The sequence below is a fragment of the Gossypium raimondii genome, chromosome 8 (genome assembly GCF_025698545.1).
Source record: "Gossypium raimondii isolate GPD5lz chromosome 8, ASM2569854v1, whole genome shotgun sequence".
In the NCBI taxonomy this organism is placed as follows: Eukaryota; Viridiplantae; Streptophyta; class Magnoliopsida; order Malvales; family Malvaceae; genus Gossypium; species Gossypium raimondii.
The window spans coordinates 11,780,410-11,800,919 of NC_068572.1; the positions used below are offsets into that span (position 1 = coordinate 11,780,410).

Consider the following 20,510-nt stretch of genomic DNA (forward strand, 5'->3'; position numbering starts at 1 on the left):
CAAAAATCTGACATCTTTTAAGTATGATTTGATTAAGGGTGATGGAGGAGCGGGTAAATTACGAATATAAGTCTCCAAAATTCGATCTTCCGCCTATATATAAAAAAATACAAAATATTAAATTTCAATGTAACAATAAAAAATTTAAATTAAATTACATTACATTAAATATAATAAAAAAATTCTTACCATTTACAATTGATCGACAGAAATGTGCTTCTCATCCAAACATATTAGAGATGATGTCATTGTTAAATTTGGAAAACACAAAATAAATTGTAATATAAAAATTATTTTACAAAAAACTTAAGACAATTTCTTTAAAAAAAATTGAGTTGGGAGAAATAAATTTTTAGTGAGAAATTATGAGGGAATTGAGAGAGATTTGAGAATGTGTGTGAGAGAGTTGAGATTGAATTGAATAGAAAAATGAAATTCGGGGTGGGGGTTATTTAGAAATGGAAATATGACTATTGTCGGGTCGGGGTGGGGTGGGAGGGAGCCGTTGGTCCTAATGGCTAATTAAATAATTGTTGAGGAAAAAAGTCGTTGGGGTGTTGATCGTTGGGGGAAGCGCTTCCATGCATGTAGACGCACTTTTTTACATTTTATCAAGAAATGTTGCCGGCTGGAAGCATTTTCGTATAATCGGCTTATTCCTATTATATTTTGAGAAAATGGCCTAAATATGTCTTCTTCCTTTTTTTTTAATTTCTGACATTTTTTGGTAATTTAGTCTAGATGTATTCGTAGAAAGCATAACAAGTTACTTTATTCAAGTTGCTTTGTATTGGATTAGTACATAGCTGGCAGGTTTATCAACATTAAAAATATCATATCAATAACTCTATCATAAACTACAACGAAGCTTTATCAAAAATTAAGTGGTGAAAAAATAAATATTAAAATTCTAAATATTTAAATTAATGTTATAAAATTTGTTTGGTGTATTACGTAAAATTAAATATTATATATAATTAAAATATTTAGTAAATAATAATATAATTTTAAATAAAATAAAATAAAATAAAAATTAATTAAATTTATTCTCTTTGACGTGATAAGTAAATTCTATTTACTTATCATATTGAAAAAAATTTATCTAGTAACTTTATTATGGGTTATCAAATGTGTAAAAAAAAACATTAATTGAAGTTTTTTAACAATTTACCAAATAAGGTCTTATTCTTTTAAATATTAATATCGATATTTTTATATAAATTGGTTGAAGAATCGAATGTGGATTGAAAAATTCAACTGGGTAGATTTGGAGTTTTTAATGGTGGTTTACATTATGAGAAAACAAAATGGCCGAAGGAGGGGTACTAATTTTGATATTTGGTCTCACGATCTGTCTATTCTGTGGCATACCAAGTAATAAAAGATACCTGACCGATTGTTGAACAACATAAATACTTGTTGGGGAAGAAGACCAGAAACTATAATGTTCTCTGCCAACCACTCCATTAATACCAAATATCTTTTACCATGCTTTTCTATTTTGGTTACTTTAAATTCCTTTTATTAATTTAGTCTTTTAATTAATATAATTATTCAAATTGGTTACTATCGTTAAGAATTCTATTAATTCACTAACATATTATTCGTACAACATTTTATTATTTTTTATTAAAGCTAAGGATCTCTTTATAATTAATTCAAAATACTTTTTTTAGTTTATTTGTAACATAAGAAATCCCAATCTTCATTGCCAATCAACACCCACTAAAAGGATCACCAATCCTTATCACTGCCCAACACCCACCGTCGCCCCTATCTCTATCGCTCCTCATTCCACTGCCTCACATCATAAGATTCCTGCAACAAAACACTTAATTAAAATATTTTAAACTTTAAGAACTAATTTCAAATTTGAGCAATAATTTAAAAAATTAACCTGAATCAATGCCAGTGCACCCTCCATTTTGGAGTTGTGTTTTATAATTTTGCTTATAATTTCTAAAACTTGCTTATAAAATTGGAAACTAATCATCAAATTTTCAAAATTAATTGAAAGCATAATTTTATTTTTCAAGTTTCGATTTTGATTCAATCTTATAATACTAAGCCATTATACCATCATGAAATGAAATGAAATGAAACTTAACGATAAAATACCATATCCAATTTATATTTTGGGTATAAAAATCAAACTCCAGGCTAATTTTGCTGCGATGTAAGAAAAATTATTTCAGCTTCTGTTAAGGTGTTGTGAAATACTTTACCACAGGGATCTTATGGTGCGGGGGCAGTGGAGCGAGGAGCAATAGAGATGGGGGTGGTGACAAGGATTAGGGTTCTTATATTGCAAATAAATAAATAATGTTTTGGACTAATTAAAGAAAGGTTTCTAACTTTAGTCAAAAGTAAAAAAAAAAATGTCATGTCTACAATTCGTTAGTGTATTAATGAAATTCTTAACGGCAATAATCGATTCAAACAATTATCTTAATTAGAATAACTAAATTGACAAAAAAATTAAAGTGAACAAAATAAGAACGACTTTATTTTAGAGTGACCTAGAGTATGCTTTACTTTTTTTAATTGACAAAAATAAAATTAAAATGATCAAAATAAAGACGACATATAGTATGCTTTACTTCTTCTTCTTTTTTAATTAAACCATCTACGACAGTTAATAATTTTTGGGTGTTTATGATTGTACCATTGTTATTTTCAAAGTTGTTAACCTAAATCTTTTAAGTGTTTTCTTGGTTTTAACCATGAATTTGATACTATTATTATTGATGTTTAATAAGATTAAAATTAAAATATGCTATCAGTGTTCATGTATTTTGATAAAATTTAAGGTTTAGGTCTATACTTTGAAAATAAAATAAAAAATTTCTTTTATATTTTTAAATTTAAAATTTTAATTCAATCATTAACACCGTAATATTTTAGTCAAAATTTATCAACTCGGTATGTTTATTTTTTGTCAATCATATTGTATCTATAAGAATGTAATTTAATTTTGACGAAAAATACTAACAATATTAAAGATTAGATTAAAATTTAAAAACAAAACAAAACAAAACAACTTAAATTTTAATGTTTTTAAGTATAAAAGCTAAATCTCCCGTAATTATAAAAGAATATATATGTATAAATTAAAATTAAAATTTACCAAAATTAATTGGTTCATTATTTTCATATGTTGTACAGAACTCAATTTTAATATTTTTACAACATCATAGAAATTGAGATTCTGGCTTCATGGAATTTTTCTTTTTGGTCATAGTTCATCAATAATTTTAGACTGGGCATTTATTTGATTATATAAAACACCAGTAATACCCTTTTAACCCGAATTATATATATATTTTTCGAAACCCAAACTTAAAATTGAGTCGTATAATTTTATTATTTTATAATATTTTGGCCTCCCAACATTTTTTAAAATTCAATTTAAATTCCTTTAATATAAAATTCCAGTCTTTTAGTCTCAAAATTTATAATTTAATAAACTTTGTTTTACTTCATCTTTTAAAAATGGTGACTCAGATGGGGGATTAAAAAGTATAGGATTGAAGGTGATGGGTGTGATTTTTAAATTGAGTTGATGACAATTCAAACATGTTAGTTCCAAGCATTCAAGTGGATTTGCTTTTAATAAATTACCTAACCTCTTTTCTTTAATCTAAGTTTGGATGACAATGCTATAATTCAACTTTAGCTTCTCTTTTTCTTTTGATAGGGATGAAAATCAATCCCATCTAGAGGAGCATTCGATCGAATCGAATCGAATCAAATCAAAAATTTTCGAGTTAATCGAGTTTTCGAATCTCATTTTATCATCCTAACTTTATTTGAAGTTTTCTCGAATTGAGTCGAGTGAGATGGAATTCGAATCGAATCGAATCGAATCGAATATATTTGTTCGAGTTAAATTTTAAAAAATAATTTTGGGTCATTGTAACCATTGTCACCCATCGTAATAAAATTTGTCCACCTTAATCAAAATTTTTATTAACTTTCATCACTTCATAATTTATTTATTAATTTTTATATATTGGTTAGCTTATTTGCTTGCTTAGTTGTTTCAATTATCTTGATTCTTGTCACTATGTATTTTAGAATTAAAAATATATTAAATGTAAAAATATGATTTTTAATAAAAGTTATTTTAAAAATAAAATGTGAAATTGATACCAATATAAAATTTTAACACGAATATTTTATGGCATAATTAATAATTCAATTTTAATATAAATATTAAATATGACTAAACAATTCAATAATATAAATAATATAAAAGTGAAATTTAATTTAATAATATAAATAGTAAATATAAATAAAATTACTATTTATGTTTAGTGATTTTTTTTTGGATAATTTTGATTTTTTATTTGAGAGTAAAGGGTGAGAAGTAAAAGTTTAGGGGAAAAATAAAAAAGTTTTGGGAATAAAAGTTTGAGGGAAAGTAAATAGGGAGAGTAAAATTTTGGAGGGAAAATATTAAAAAAAATTGGAGGGGAGAGGGTTTGGGATAAATGAGAGGTGAGATGGGAAGGGAATAAAAGTTTTAGGGGAAAAGTGGGAGGGAGTAAAAATTTTGGGGGAAAATAAAAGGTTTTGAGAGTTTTTGGGAGTAAAATTTTGAGAAAAAATAAATGGGAGAGTAAAATTTGGGGGAAATTGGGAATGAGTAAAAGTTTTGAGGGAAAAGTAAAAAGGCTTGGGAGTTTGGGGTAAAAATGTAAAATATTATAGTTTGATATTCGAATTATTCGAATTATTCGAGTTATTCGAATTCGAAAACTCAACTCGATTCCAACTCGAAATTCGAAAATAAAATTCGAGTTGATTCAAATAACTCGATTAACTCGAATAACTCGATTCGTTTAACTCGAAATTCGAATTTTTTTTCGATTTTTTCGAGTCGAATCGAGTTTTGCTCACCCCTAATCCCATCCATGCAGCTAGGAGTTTTCTAGGCACAACCAGCAATGCAATATTTGTATGCTGACAGAAAGGTCATTAACTTGGAGCCACTGTCATTTTATTATTTTATAAATTTTAAAATTTTAGTCCTTACCAAACCATACTTGTTAAATTTATTAAGTTTTACTTCTTTTATTCAAATCTTATATCGCAAACATATTATCACATATGTAATGTTACTAAAAGAGGTCAATTAATGAATTTAACGAATGGATCAAAATCTCAAAATTCATAAAGTATAGAGACAAAGGATGATCAAATTGAATAATATAGATCAAATCTATAACTTTACACATAATACATTAGTAATAGCATAATTTAACCATGAGAATACTACTATCATTTGGATCATTACTGATATTTTAAAATTCAAAAATATAAAAATTAAAATTGACCAACCCTAACTATTAATTTTTTGTTAAATTTAATTACTAAATTTTTATTTTCAATATATTTTAATTTAAGGGTGGAGAAAGAATTTTTTAAAGAAATTGAATTGAATTATAAATTTTTGATGTCAAAGTATAGTTTTATCTTATATTAATTTGTACTTTTATCATTCTTTTAATGTGCTAAATAAAAAACTTATTTTTGGGGATAAAATATAATTTTATGACATATTAACTTTTGATTATATCATTTATAAGAGAAGTAAAAGGCAATTTATCCATTGAAGTTAACCAAAGCCCTTACCTACCTCTCTAGATTCGCTTATGCTTTATTTTATTTTATTTTAAAAGAAATCATATTGGAATTTTATTACAAACTTATGAGAACCAAAACTAAAAACACAGCCCCAAGCTTATACTGCTGGCCCCAATCCATTAGCAGCAAAAAATAAAAGAAAAACCAAAAAAAATTAAAACAAAAAAGAAATATCTAGTCCAGTCTAATCTGAATTGTCCCTCACTGCCTCTTCTCATTCTTTCATTTCTGTCATACCGCCGATTCCAGTTCCTAAGAGAAGTCTGAATTTTTCCTTCAGATTCTCTCCATCCTCGTTGTCTTCTTCCCTGACTCGAGAATCGTTCAAGAGTACTTTCTTAATTCGGCTCTCTAACCCTCCGCCAGTTAGCCTCCAATGAGCTCAAGGCATAGTCGGGCACTCTCCCCTCTAAGTAAACATGTTCCCCTTTCTTCAAACTCTCTATAGTTATCTTATGAGCCACCAAATTCGCCATCCTTAGGGTATATTTGAAGCAAATATTTTGAAACTCCATTTTATTCTGTTGGATATTTCTGATATAAGCCCTTATTTTCTATTTATCAACTTCGGTTGACTGACACTTTTTGATAATTGGAAATGCATCACCCTCAATCATCACCGACAACAACCCCATGTCCACCCCTATTTGCACCGCCTGAGAACATGCGGGAGCCTCAGCTGCAAATGATGACAATACATCCCTGTTCGGTACTGATTTCGAGGCTAAAACCCCTCTATTGGCGTCTCGAACTACCATCCCTGACCCGAATCTATACTGTCAGAGGTAGTTAAATGCTAAGTAGAAAACATAAATAAGACTACAGAGTAATACCTTCAATCAATCTTTCTTACTTACCTTCTTTGAATACATTGGCTATGTTTATATACTCTTACTAGAATGATTATTCTTGACTAACTCCATATTAAGCTAACTACCAGATTCTATAACAATTTAATAACTATAACAGTCTTCATATTACTATTAACATTCACCCAACTTCTCAAAGGGTAAGACCCGAAGAAAATTTTGAAACTGAGCAAATAACGAGACAGACAAAGGTTTAGTGAGGATATCTGCAACTTGATCATAAGCTGGGACTTCACCGACAATGAGAGACCTAGCAGCCACCTTTTCACGAATAAAAAACAAATCAAGCTCAACATGTTTGAATTTAGAGTGTATCACTGAATTAGCTGTAACAGCTACAGCACTTGAATTGTCACACCAAACTGTTGTAAGATCAGAAGAACTAACTTGTAATTCTGTCAACAAAGAAACTAACCATGTAATATCACTAGATGCTGCAGCAAAACTTCGATATTTAGCCTCTGCTGTAGATCGGGACATAACTCACCGTTTCTTAGAACACCACGAAACTGGTGTATGACCGAAGTATACACAAAATCCTATAGTAGACCGACAATCATCAAAATCAAGTCCCCAGTTGGTATCGACATATCCAACTAAAGATAATCGATCAGATGGGCAAAAAAATAGCCCATGAGTGATAGTACCATGTAAATACCTCAGGATACGTTTTAATGCTACCAAGTGAACTGTAGTAGGTGCATGCATAAACTGACATACACGATTTACAGTAAAAGTAATATCGGGCTGGGTCAAGACAACATATTGAAGAGCACCAGTTAGACTTCTGTATTCAGTAGGATCTGCAAGCCGATCACCTTCATTCTTAGACAATGTTGGGAAACTAACCATTGGCGTATGAACACTCTTGGCATTAGTCAAAGAACTCCGGTCAAGAAGATCTCGAATGTACTTGCGTTGACATAAGTGCAGACTGCCACTAGAAGACCTACTAACTTCAATCCCTAAGAAATAATGAAGCTCACCCATATCCTTTAGAGAGAACTTGAGATGTAGTTGCTAAACAAAGCAGCTAATTTCATTGGTCGAACTCCTAGTAATAATAATATCATCCACATACACCAAGATATAAATGGTGGACTTGTTTGAAACTTTAACAAACAATGAATCATCAGCTTTAGACATGACAAACCCAGACGAAAGAAGAAACTGTTTTAACTTCTCAAACCACGCACGAGGAGCTTGTTGTAAACCATACAAAGCCTTGGTCAGACGAAATACTAAATGCTTACCATTTGGTCCAAATTGAACATATCTAGGAGGTTGTTGCATGAATACTACATCAGTCGGATCTTCATTTAAAAAAGTATTGTTTACATCAACCTGATGAAGGGTCCAACCATTAGACACAGCAATAGATAAAATGGTTTAAATAGTTGCAGGTTTGACCACTAGACTAAATGTTTTTTTGAAGTCACATCTAAGAATCTGAGAGCATCCCTTCGCTACCAACCGTGCTTACTGACGATTAACTGAACCATCAAGATTCTTCTTGATTTTAAAAAGCCATTTGCACCAAATTACTTTTCGACCAGGAGGTAAAGAAACCAGTTCCTAGGTATCATTTGCCATTAAAGTATCAAATTCAACCTGAACAGCACTTTTCCACTTCGTATGAGCAAAATCTTCTTCAATAGACCGCGACTCAAAATCAACAATATCCATTGACAACGCCTTTGGCTTAAAAATTACTGCCTTAGATCGAGTAACCATAGCATGTGTATTTCCTATAGGAAGGGAAGGAATGAGACGCACTAGATTGATTTTTCGGACGAGCTTTTGTAGATGAACTTGAGACACACCGCTCCCTAGGACTGTTTCCAAATTTAGTTGGCAACTCAGTTGAGACTAACTGATGAGGAGGACACAAATTTGGTAACTGAACAGGTTGACCAGATTGATAGTTTGAAATCAAAGACAGAGGAGTAGTTGTTGATGCCAAAGCATTGGTGTGACTGGGTTCTGTAGACGATCGAGGAAAAGAAGTGCGAACAATAGGAACATATGTGAAAGAATTGAAAGATGACTAAATAGTAGAGGGTACAGCCAAGCGAAACAGAAATTGACGTTCATCAAACTCAACATGACGAGACATAATAATATTACCCTCCGATGTGAGACAATAGTAACCCTTATATTGAAAACTATACCCTAGAAACGTACATGGTTGAGAACAAAAATCTAGTTTGTGTGATGAAAAAGGATGAAAATACGGAAAACAACAACAACCAAACACCCTTAAGTGATCATATGCAGGTTCATAACCATACAGTCTCTGATACGGAGACTGACCTTTCAGTACCGAAGTAGGTAGATGATTGATAAGATGAGCAACACTACAGAATGCATATCCCCAATACTCCATAGGTAGATTAGCTTGAGCTAGAAGTGTAAGACCAGTTTCCACAATATGCTTGTGTTTACGCTCAGCTACCCCATTTTGTTCTGAAGTATGTGGACAGGAAACCCGATAAAGAATCTCATGACTAGCAAGAACTGATGTAAACGCACGAAACTCATCACCCCATTCACTTTGAAACTTTTTGATTTTCTTTCCAAACTGCGTATCAAGTATTTTCTGAAACTGAAGAAAATAGTCAAGTGCTTGAGATTTACATTTAATCAAATAAACCCAGGTAAATCTATTGTACATGTCTACAAACGAGACATAATACAGATTGCCCCCACAAGCAATAGACGTTGGTCCCTACAAATCAGAAACAACCAATTCAAACAATTCTATATATTCAGTAGTAGAATGCAAAAATGGCAATTTATGTGCTTTTCCTTTTTGACAGGCGATACACACATTATCAAGACATTTTTATTTGAAACAATTCAACACTTATCAAGAACATGTCTAACAACTACAGCTAAAGGATAACCAAGTCTGTTATGCCACAGAGTAAAAACATCATCAGCAGAAGAACAGTCTTGAACCCCGATGTTGTGGACAATAAAACTGGAATTAGATGAAGCTGTCGTAGCAGCCAAAAATTGATATAGACCATTACATACTTAGCCCCACAACAAAAATTTTTGAGTCTAAATGTCCTTAATAACACAATAAGATGGATGAAATTCAAAAAACACATTATTGTCAGTAGCAAACTGAGACACAAACATATGATTCTTCCGTATACTGGGAACACACAAAACATTAGGCCGATGCAATAACTTCTTTGTTGTAGGCAAAATCGTATTACCAATAGATGAAATTCTAGTAGGGGTTTCATTCCCCATAATTAGAAAAGAATTACTTGAATATGGCGTTGTCGTATTTAATCCAGTTGCATCCTTACAGACATGATGAGTGGCTCCCAAATCAGGATACCAGAACGAGGTCCCACTAGCACAGGAATATACGAATCAATGTTATCAAAATTAGAATCATATTGTGTAGCAGTCGAAAAATCAGATGCACGAAAGTCAGGAATTTGGGGCAGCCTAACACCCTATGAGGAGTTAAAATCAAATACTTGAGCACGAGGTTTAGTGCGCCATTGACCATTATGTTGTCGAGAACTGTCAAAACCCACATAATTAGCAATGGGCTTAGATGAATTTTGTGCAAAATGTTGGCCAACATTAACCTGTCCATCGTGTGGCCCATTAGGATTATGTAGCCCAAATGGTTGGCTTGAAACCGTTTGCCTAGGCACCCCAGTAGTGGGCTCAAACTGCTGCTGACCCAAATTATGCCTATATTGACATTGTTCGTCATGCCCAAAGTAGGGCCCAAAACCATGCAGTACAATATGCCCAAACACAGACCCAAAACCATGCTCCGTAGCATGCCCAAAATCACGACCTAATTTGCTCCCATAAGCACGCCCACTATGCGACTGAACATACGGGCCACCCACCATTTGTGGGCTAACTGGAGACCAAGCACGACTAGCAGTAAAATTATTATTAGGTTTTTCCAATTGGAAACCCCATATCCAAAACTTGACGGCACCCATGAAGACAACTCACCTTCTATATGAGGCATTTGACTGGAGTGACCAGAACGGAAACGCACCGGAGTGAACTTGCTCGGGCCACCATAATCGCGATTGAAGCGATAGAAACACCTTTGAGCGAGATGGACATATCGACCACAACTTTGGCATTGCACCTGAGAACGAAACCCGCACCCACGCGAGCCAGAAAATAAGCGACCATCATGCCTATAACGGAGAGCCGACTCAGTCACTGTCACGACCGGAGATACTTCAGACATATTTGCATGCATCAACATGTCATGCACAACTTGAATCTGATGAGTTTCAAACTCGAGCAACACATCAACCAGCCACTGAAATGGAAGCAATTCCAACGAGAAAGATGCAATAGTTAATAGCACATCAAAATCAGATGGAAGACCAGCGAATATTACTTCTACTTTTTTGACTTTTGAAACAACAAAACCAGAGGCCTCAAACAAGGCACAAGTGTTCTAAATTTTGGCAGTGAACTCGGCAACAGTCAACGTGACTTTCTTTAGTGAGTGCAACTCATGCTTGATTCTTGAGACCTTAGCACCGGTGGAGGCAGCAAATAACCGATTTGCAGTAGTCCAGATATCACATGCCGTTTTAGTAGTAGTGAACGAATACAATAGAGACACATTAACAGTAGATAGGAGCCAATATGCTAAAAGCTTATCTTGTTGAAGAAATGCAGCCGCATCTAGATTTGGAGTCAGCGAACCATTCGGTAATGCCACGAACTTAGGCGGAGCAGGTAGAGTTCCATTTAAAAAACTTTGCATTTCATATCCTTCTGTAATTAGTCTGATATGCTGTTGCCACTGCATAAAGTTTTTCGCATCTAACTTTACTGTATCATGACGAGGAAACACTTGGATCAATCGTGGACTGGAAAACGATGACAGAGGACGATCAATAGACATTGAGTCTTGTGAATTGGCCATAAAGAACAGAGAAAATAACAACAGATGTCGGCACCTGGAGGAACTAGGCGACTGATACCATGTTAAATGCTAAGTAGAAAACATAAACAAGACTACAGAGTAATACCTTCAATCAATCTTTCTTACTTACCTTCTTTGAATACATTAGCTATGTTTATATAATCTTACTAGAATGACTATTCTTGACTAACTGCATATCAAACTGAATTATTGATTCTATAACAAACTAACAACTATAAAAGTCTTCATATTACTGTTAACAGAGGTCGTAAGCCGCGTTGAAATTAATCTTAACACTCATCCCCATCAGAGGGCTCCACCCCATAGTTATACAACTCGTTATAGGTACCCTTACTTCTAACCCATCTAATTCCCGAATATGACTGAGAATCAAATCAATAATACCTTTTTCAGATGTTTATTTTCCCTCACGCAAAAACTTATTCCTTTCTGTCCAGATTATCAACAATGTACAACACAGAAGACGACAATGGTTAATTGAACAATTCTTGAAAAAACCAAGTAAGCCAATCCCTATTGTTAGAATTTGTCACTGGCCATAAATGTTTAAATTTTTCAAAATTTTCAAGCACTCTCGAAATACATGGTCTTTGCTCTCCACAACACCCCCATATCTAGGACATAATGCACTGGCCACTAATATTTTGTAATATAAATTAGTTAGAGTAGGCAAAAAATTCCAAGAAATTTTCCAAATTGTAACTTTTTGCTTAACAAGTAAATCTAAACTTCATAATTTTCTGTAAAAATCCCTGAAATCATTTTTGATGTAATTAGAATTAAGATTTGTATTACCTGCTAGAAACATCTTATACCTAGTCCATACCGAGAACTCCCCCGAGGTTCTCCTCTCCAAACTAGCAGATCATCATGCGCCTCATTAACTAAACAAACTCGAAGAATTCTAGCCACATCAATATTAGAAAATGTATTTTTAATCACATCCACTTTCCATTCTCTAGAGTTACAATCTATTAAATCCGAAACCATTGTTACATCAACATTATTAATACTGTTTCCCACCTTGTAATTGATTACCTCTGGTAGCCACGCATCCCCAAACACTAAAATTTTGGCACCAGTACCAACTCTCCAACATAGACCATCTTGTAAAAGACCCATCGATACCCACACACTCTTCCAGATATAAGAAGGTATATTCATTAATCTGGCACTTAAAAAATCATTTAGCTTTTAAAACACAAGCTAACAATGAATTTGGATTATTAATAAGACGCCAATCTTGTTTTGCTAACAAAGCCAAATTGAATTTTGCTAAACTTTTAATCTCTAAACCCTCATTTTCTTTCAACTCACACAATTGGTTCCACTTGCCTTCCATGAGCTTTTTGCCACCACAATCTTGCCAAAATACTTTCTAACTCCCCACAAAGTGACTTTGGTAACAAAAAGCAAGCCATTGAGTACATCAGAATAGCCTACAAAATGCCTTTAATGAAAATCTCATTCCCTCAATGGGACAAATACCTCGCACACCAAATATTAATTTTTTCTTAAAATTGTCATTTAAAATCTGGAACGACGTCTTCTTTCTACATCCCACCATATTCGATAATCCTAAGTACCTCTTTAAACCATTCAAATATCTAATCCCCAAAATTTGTGAAATCAATTGCCTATCCCTTTCAAAGGTATTCGAGTTATAAAACATAGTGGACTTTTCGTAATTAATGCACTGCCCCGAACACCTTATACTCCTTTAATACCTTTTTCAAAATCTAAGCCCCCCTTTCGTTTGCCTCTCCAAATAAGACACAATCATTGGTGAACAACAAATGTGATATTTAAAGACCCCTCCTACTACCTTAGCCCATTTTATCAGTTCATCATTCAATGCTAATATCATAAGAGCCAATAACCCCTCGATACATATCAAAAAAAGAAAGACTCAATGGGCCCCCTTTCAGAAGGCCCCTAGTAGGCCTAAATGCCTCGCCAACTTTCTCATTCACAATTGTTAAATACGAAACAAAAGTAATACACCTCCTAATAATATCCACCCACGACCTAGCAAAACCCATTCATTTCATTATCTCCATTAAAAAACTCCATTTTACCTGGTCATACATTTTACTCATATCCAATTTCAATGCTATGAACCTCTTTCTCCCTATTCTCTTTTGCCTAAAAGTATGCAAGATTTCATAAACCAACAGCACATTATCAAATATCAATAGACACGACACAAAGGCACTTTAAGCACCATAAATACAGACATCCAATACTATTTGAAAATGATTAAGATACCACTTTGTAAAGAACCGTGCATAAACTGATTGGTCTAAAATTCGTTAAATTCATCGGTTGGAAAATTTTTGGAATCAACAAAATATTGGTAATATTAAAGGGTTCTAAAGTCATACCTTCGTTCAAAACTCCTAAGCAATATGAAGTAACGTCTCTCCAAACAATATGTCAAATCCTTGAAAAAACAAACCTGAAAAACCATCTGCTTATGACGCCTTTGTTAACCCCATTCCTTTCAAGGCTGAATAAACCTCCTCCCCCATAAACTTGGTCGTCAACATCTAATTAGCATCATCTGAAATACACTTCTCCATCCCCAACAAAATATGACTAGTATCTCCTATCCCATTTGTCGAAAAAGGATTTTGAAAATAATTTCGAACAATCCCCTCTATTTCATCATCATCCATAGCCACCCTCCCATCATCATTTTGCAAACTACTAATGTGATTCATTATTTTACGTTGGGAGGCATAATTATGGAAAAAGTCATATTTTCCCCCCAACTTTAGCTAGTTCACTCGTGCTCTCTTCCCAATACGCTTCATCCTTATCAATTTCTAGATTAAGATGAATTTTTATGTCAATGGTCTCTATAATATTCTCATAACTTATTTCCTGATCAACCAAATCTTCTAGCTTCTTTGTTAGATCCCTTTTAAGACCCTCCATTTGAACTTTAATGGTCTATGTCCATTTCCCTAATCCATTACTTAAACATTCCAACTTTGCAATGATATCACCTGGGGTAGATTCCCAAATCTATTTCACCTCCCCCTTAAATAATTTTTACTAACCTACCACGCCTCAAATCAAAACCTTTTTAACCTTAACCTATTCCTCCCCTTATCCATATGAATGAGAAGTGGACAGTGATAAACGAGTGTGGTAAATGTCAAATCAATACATTTGGAAACATGTTCATCTACTCAACATTCATCACACCTCTATCCAATCGTTCTCTGATGTTTGTTTCTAGTAAATTCCCCATTTCCCAAGTAAACCAATACCTAGAGTAACCAACATCCTTCTAAGTCTCATTAGAAAACCTTCGTTCTCAACTCCTCCCTTGGCACCCCCAAACCTTCTCAAAGGAATACATGATCTCATTAAAATCCCCACACACTAATCAAGGTAGGTCCTGAGAACAACCTAGACTCCTCAACAAATTCCATGAATCATCTTTGTTACGTGCAAATGGAGCCACATAGAACCTAGTAAACCTCTACTTCTGACTCTCCTCATTCTCTTAAATATAAATATCGACATGATTCTTTGATAAATTCCTTAGATTAATTGTGAAATTCCCTTTCAAGCCAAATACATCCCCCTCCTGATCCCTCAACTGAAACATCAATTCAATTTAAAAAATTACACCTTCTATGCACATTTCTCATTCGCACATTACTAAGTTGTCTCCATAAAGAAGACCACCTAAGGATTACACACCTTCAACATATGCTAAAGTCTTCTAGTAACTCGTGAATTCCCAAACCACTAACGTTCCAAAAAATTATTTTCATTGCGACTGATCGGCTTACCCCTTGGCAGCTGTTGATAAAAATTGAGCTCGAACCATAAATTGTTCATCTCTAATCACCAGTGAATCTATGACATCTGAAACACTAGGACTCACAATATCCCTTCGAAGTCTTTTCATTCCATCCATACTTTCAATCGGACTCTCCTTCTAATAATGTTCCATATTTGTCAGTCCCATTCCCTTAGAAGATTCCCCATGTATTCCAAGAATATTCCTCGAAGCTCCTTCCAGATTTATCCCCAAAACAGCATCCAATCTCATCCTTGAATCCTTCTTTACCCCCTCTCAAAACGCCCTCCCCAGATCTGATCGCCCTTGATTTCCTTCACCCAACTCACCCTCACCTTCCTCCTTTAGGCACACACTACTCATCGAAACAGCTCTCCTTGACTGCATCTTTAGAGACAGATCTCATCCCAACTCTGTAACATTCAAGCCTATGTAATCTAATCGGATAGAAAGAATCATTTTTCCTTAAGCAACCATAAAAAAAGCATTTGAACTCGAATTCAAAAAAAATTTCCTCTACTCAACTTCTTGGAATTGTATTCCAAAAACTTACTAATAAAATGCGCTAATTACTTTGCTACTGTCTCAGAGAAAAACCTTAGGGGTAAATCATGCACTTGCACCAAAAAGACGAGAAAACTAACAATACCTTCATCGGATCCTCACCATCCTCCAATCGATGAATCACCAAAAGATGATTATTGAAAGTCCATGGCGTACCATTCAGTACTTGATCAATATTCATTTTATGAAAAAATTAAACAAATACCTCTTCTCCCACAAATTTGAGATATGCACACCTCTCCATGGATGCCATAGATTCGCTATTATACTCCTCATCACTGGGAAATGAACTACACTGGCTGTAAGAAAACATCCAACCAGACAGAAATCATACACTGCTTTTTGAGACTCAGATTCATTAGGCAACAACAAAATCTCCTCTTCACCATCTTCCAAAGATAATTCTGCCAATTCATTTTCCGTAGCTAAACACCCATTACAACCCGAACCAACACCACGACACAAAAACCCACAAACCAACTGACCACGCCGTCGATCAAAACACAAACCAAAAAAGCCTAAGCCAAAAACATGCTAGAAAAGCACACTATAGACGTGCTAAAGAAGCAGACCTTGAGCTTAACATCTTTTTAATTAGATATAGATAATTTTTCGCTTATGTTTTAATTAATATCAACATAATATTAGTTTTTTGTTAGTCTAGCTATTAATTTGGGCACTAAATATCAATTTGAATCTTATATGGAAATATTTACGAATGTAGATCAAAATATAAACACATATATATTTGCTACATTAGACATTTGGAATAATTTACAAAAAAAAAAAGAATTAACCTCCTTAAAACTATCTTTATAATTTTTTTGCCATTAAACTTATAATTTATATAAATAACACATATTTACAATTTAATTTATATATTATATATATACTCCACAGTTCTAAAACGATTAATGTGCTCGTGAATGATTAGAAAACTAAATTAACATATTTTAGAAGTATAGAAGCAAAGTTTGATGGAATTAACAAAACTATTCCTAAATTAGAAACATAATTAAGTGCAAAGATATTGTTAAACAGGTGAAAGAAATCCATACTAGAGGTGACCATGGGTCGGGTCGGGCCCAGAAAAAATTTCAACTCGCCTTCTAGCCCCGGGCCTGGCCCGGCCCAAAATATGAGCCTGAAATTTTGTCTAGACCCGACCCGAGAATAAAATCTTAAGTCCGAACCCGGCCCGGCCCATTTTTTAATAAACATCAAAAAATAATTTTAAAAATAAAAAAATAAAAAAAGTATTTTAAAAATATTTAAAAAATTAAAAATAAAAATAAAAAATATATTTTTATTAAATTCGGGCCGGGCCAGGCCCGGGCCAAAAAAGTGGTGCTCGAGGCCCGGCCCGTTTTCTAAACATGCCTCGTTTTTTTGCCCAAACTCATATTTTGAACCTATATTTTTACTCGAACCCTCTCATATTTCGGGCGGGCCGGGCCGCCCGGCCCATGCACACCTCTAATCCATACAAAGGAGAAAGTGAGGTGATTAAGGCATCGATTTGAGTATAAAAGATTGAGAGGAAAAGGTGAGGTGACACCCACACCACCAAACATTGCTTTTTGGCTCCTTAGACATAAGCACCTTTTTAAACTCCCAACCTCACTCCTTTCCCTAACCAGTTGGTCTTCCTCCCTCTGTCTGTTAACAACAACACCCCTTTCCTTCCTCTCTCTCTCTCTCTCTCTCTCTGAAATGGCAGCTAATCAAGATGATTCAGGAACACTCAAATACAAGGTAACCACTCACCATATATCTACATTCTTATCATTATATATACACATATATATATTTCTATGTTAGTTGATCACTGACTCTTTGTGTGTTTACTGTTTCATAGACATGGGTCTTGAAAGTCTTCATCCATTGTGAAGGCTGCAAGAAGAAAGTCAAGAGAGTTCTTCAAGCTATTGACGGTACCCTACCCTGCATGCATGTTTTACTACTTACAACAAATGGGAATCCTTTTATCATTTTCATGTTCTTAATCTCTTCCCCCACCCCGCCCCCGCCCCCGCCCCCCTTTAGGTGTTTATGAGACGACCATAGATGCTAGACAGCACAAGGTGACAGTTACTGGCAGCGTGGATGAAGAATTGCTCATCAAGAAACTGTCCAAGTCGGGGAAATACGTCGAGCCTTGGCCAGAAAAGGTTGAAAAGAAAGAGAAAAAGCCTGGAAAATCAAAGAACAATGAGAAACAAAAAGATGGCGAAGGAGAAGCTGGTGGTGATGATGATAATCATGACCCAAAGAAGAATAAGTCAGATGAAAAGCCTGAATTAGCCGCCACCAAAGACGGCGGTTCTGACGGTAGCAAAGGCCAGCCTGATGGGGATAATCAGCCTCCAGCAGGGGACCAAATGGGAGGTGAAAGCGAACCAGACACTAGTGCTGCCGAAAGTGGTGGTGGTAATGGAGGTAATAAAAAGAAGAAAAAGAAAGGGAAGAAAGGTAACCCTGGTCCCAACGGTGATGCACCAGCATCAGGTGAGGGTCTATCAGCTCAGGCTCTCCCAGTCTCAAACCAGGCCCCACCTATGGGATCATCAACCAATCCTAGCCCTCCACATCAGCCTATGTATCCATATATACCACCACCTATGTACTATGGACCTCCATTGTTTGGAGTAAGTTACGCCACGACGCATCCTAGCTCTACCTCTTCTTATTATGGCACTATCATGCATCCTAATGCATACAGACCACCATCTCCACCGTCTGATCCAGTCCATAAATTCAATGAAGATGACCGTGACTACTATGATGATGATGAAACAGGCTGCTCAATCATGTAGTAGATTTTTATTTTACTATATTTATTGGGCCGCACTGTTAAATGGAGAGAGAATCGGGAAGGATTAATTTTGTAAAATGCAATAAAAATAAAAAATAATTTGTACTTTGCTAAGAAGAAATAAAAAAAAGTTGCTGGTGTTTTAGACTTTTACAAGGTTTCTTATAGTTGTTTCCTATTATTTTTGCCGTTTTGGTATTTGCTTAGTTAATTTTAAAATTGAGCAATTAAATTTAATTAATTATGATATTAATATTTTTGTAAATTATAAGTAATTTTAATTGGTATAATAATAAATTTAACTCCCGATGTTCATATATTCTGCGTAAATGTTGATGAAAGTGTAAATGTTATTGGCTAAATTTGTTAAATCAATATCAAATTGACAAAATGTGTAGGGTTGAAATTGTTATTATACCAATAAAAATATGGAGAAAATATTAAAATTATGATTAATTATATTTAATTACTCCTTTCAAAATTGATAAAGATTAAATTGCTCAAAATTTTAAAAAAATTCGTATACTCAATATTAAAATTAAAAAAACTAGAAAAATTCACCCTTTCCTCTTTCCTATGTGTAAATATTTTTCTTCAAAATTTGTGTTAATGTTGGTCCTCTCTTTTCCTATCTTAACTTTCCCAATACAAAGTTTGAAAAACCAGCTGTTAATATGAATGAAGTACCAATAATTAAGACTGGCGATATGTACATCTTACGAAGTATATATAAGTATGTATATGGTTAAAGTCATCTTTTTGAAAGATACCCATTTTCTACTTTTGGTTATAAAACCAACTTTCCTTGTATTGAATGCGTGCATGTCCTAGGGATAAAAAGAAGCTTTTTTTTTTTTTTAAAGTCATCCATGCTAGACTTTAATGAATAGTTGTTGTTGTTTTTTTGTAAAAATGTAATTATATAGCGGATTAGCAAGCAAATCTTCATCCCCACTATGTTACCCTTTTATCTTAAGCAGAATATTCATGGAGGATTATACCTTTTTTCTCTCTTTTATCGTGAAAGGGTAAATATACAAATGAGAAAATACTATATTATATATATATATATAAACTTATCGTCTGCCATCGAATCTGCCATAGTCATTGCTAAAGCTTCATACTATCTCTGCAAATGCATATTCCTTTCATTTTCTTTTCCTTACTTGAGATAAAAGGGTCAAAAAGGAGTGCCAGAAAACACTTATGCCCATGCATGCAATGTTGCAATATATAATCATGAATCATATCCACAAGATTCTCAAGCTTTCTTTTTCTGTTGAGTTGATCTAGAAAACTTTATGGTTTTTTAATAATTAAAATAAATTTGTTTCTATGATGGAAGTGATTAAAAGAAAAGATAATTGTAAATCAGTATGATTAGTATAATTAACGTGAAGTTTAAGTTGATAATGATTACCTACACCTTTTATATGGCTTTGGGACCCTCTTACTTGACAATGATTTACAAAATTCTAGATAAACTAAACACTCACTTTTATGAGTTTATCCTCTACCCAAGTTCTTTTCTTCTAGATTATTTCTACATACATATACCTATTCTGTATAATATATATAGATGTATACACTGCTAGTTATATTTGTACTGTTATAAGTGATAATATGATTGAAGAACTAAAAGTGAATTTTTAATAAAGAAGTGTACAATATCAAACAGTAAATCAGTTCTTCTATTAAAAATTTTATCTATTTTATGGTTAAAAACTAATCCATGTTTGTTAGCATGAGGTCACTACTTGTTTATTCCATTAACTATGTCAAATTTTTACGATACAAATAAATAAATTTTTTAATAAAAAGATCTTTTTTTTT

At 33.6% G+C, this 20,510-nt stretch overlaps 1 protein-coding gene across 1 annotated transcript; it reads left to right on the plus strand.

The window, feature by feature from the left end:
- Nucleotides 1-17,404: 17,404 nt before the first annotated feature.
- On the plus strand, nucleotides 17,405-18,842 carry LOC105790815 (heavy metal-associated isoprenylated plant protein 35). The gene is made up of 3 exons (XM_012618588.2): nucleotides 17,405-17,617; nucleotides 17,721-17,796; nucleotides 17,909-18,842. Exons 1-3 carry the CDS (start codon nucleotides 17,576-17,578, stop codon nucleotides 18,676-18,678), a joined length of 888 nt encoding a protein of 295 aa, XP_012474042.1. The 5' UTR covers nucleotides 17,405-17,575; the 3' UTR covers nucleotides 18,679-18,842.
- Nucleotides 18,843-20,510: the final 1,668 nt, after the last annotated feature.

Bases quoted from the DNA above. Each gene is read 5' to 3' on its own strand.
- LOC105790815 (XM_012618588.2), top strand. From the start codon at position 17,576: ATGGCAGCTAATCAAGATGATTCAGGAACACTCAAATACAAG. The intron at 17,618-17,720 runs GTAACCACTCAC...ACTGTTTCATAG, and splicing joins CAGGAACACTCAAATACAAG to ACATGGGTCTTGAAAGTCTT. The intron at 17,797-17,908 runs GTACCCTACCCT...GCCCCCCTTTAG, and splicing joins AGTTCTTCAAGCTATTGACG to GTGTTTATGAGACGACCATA.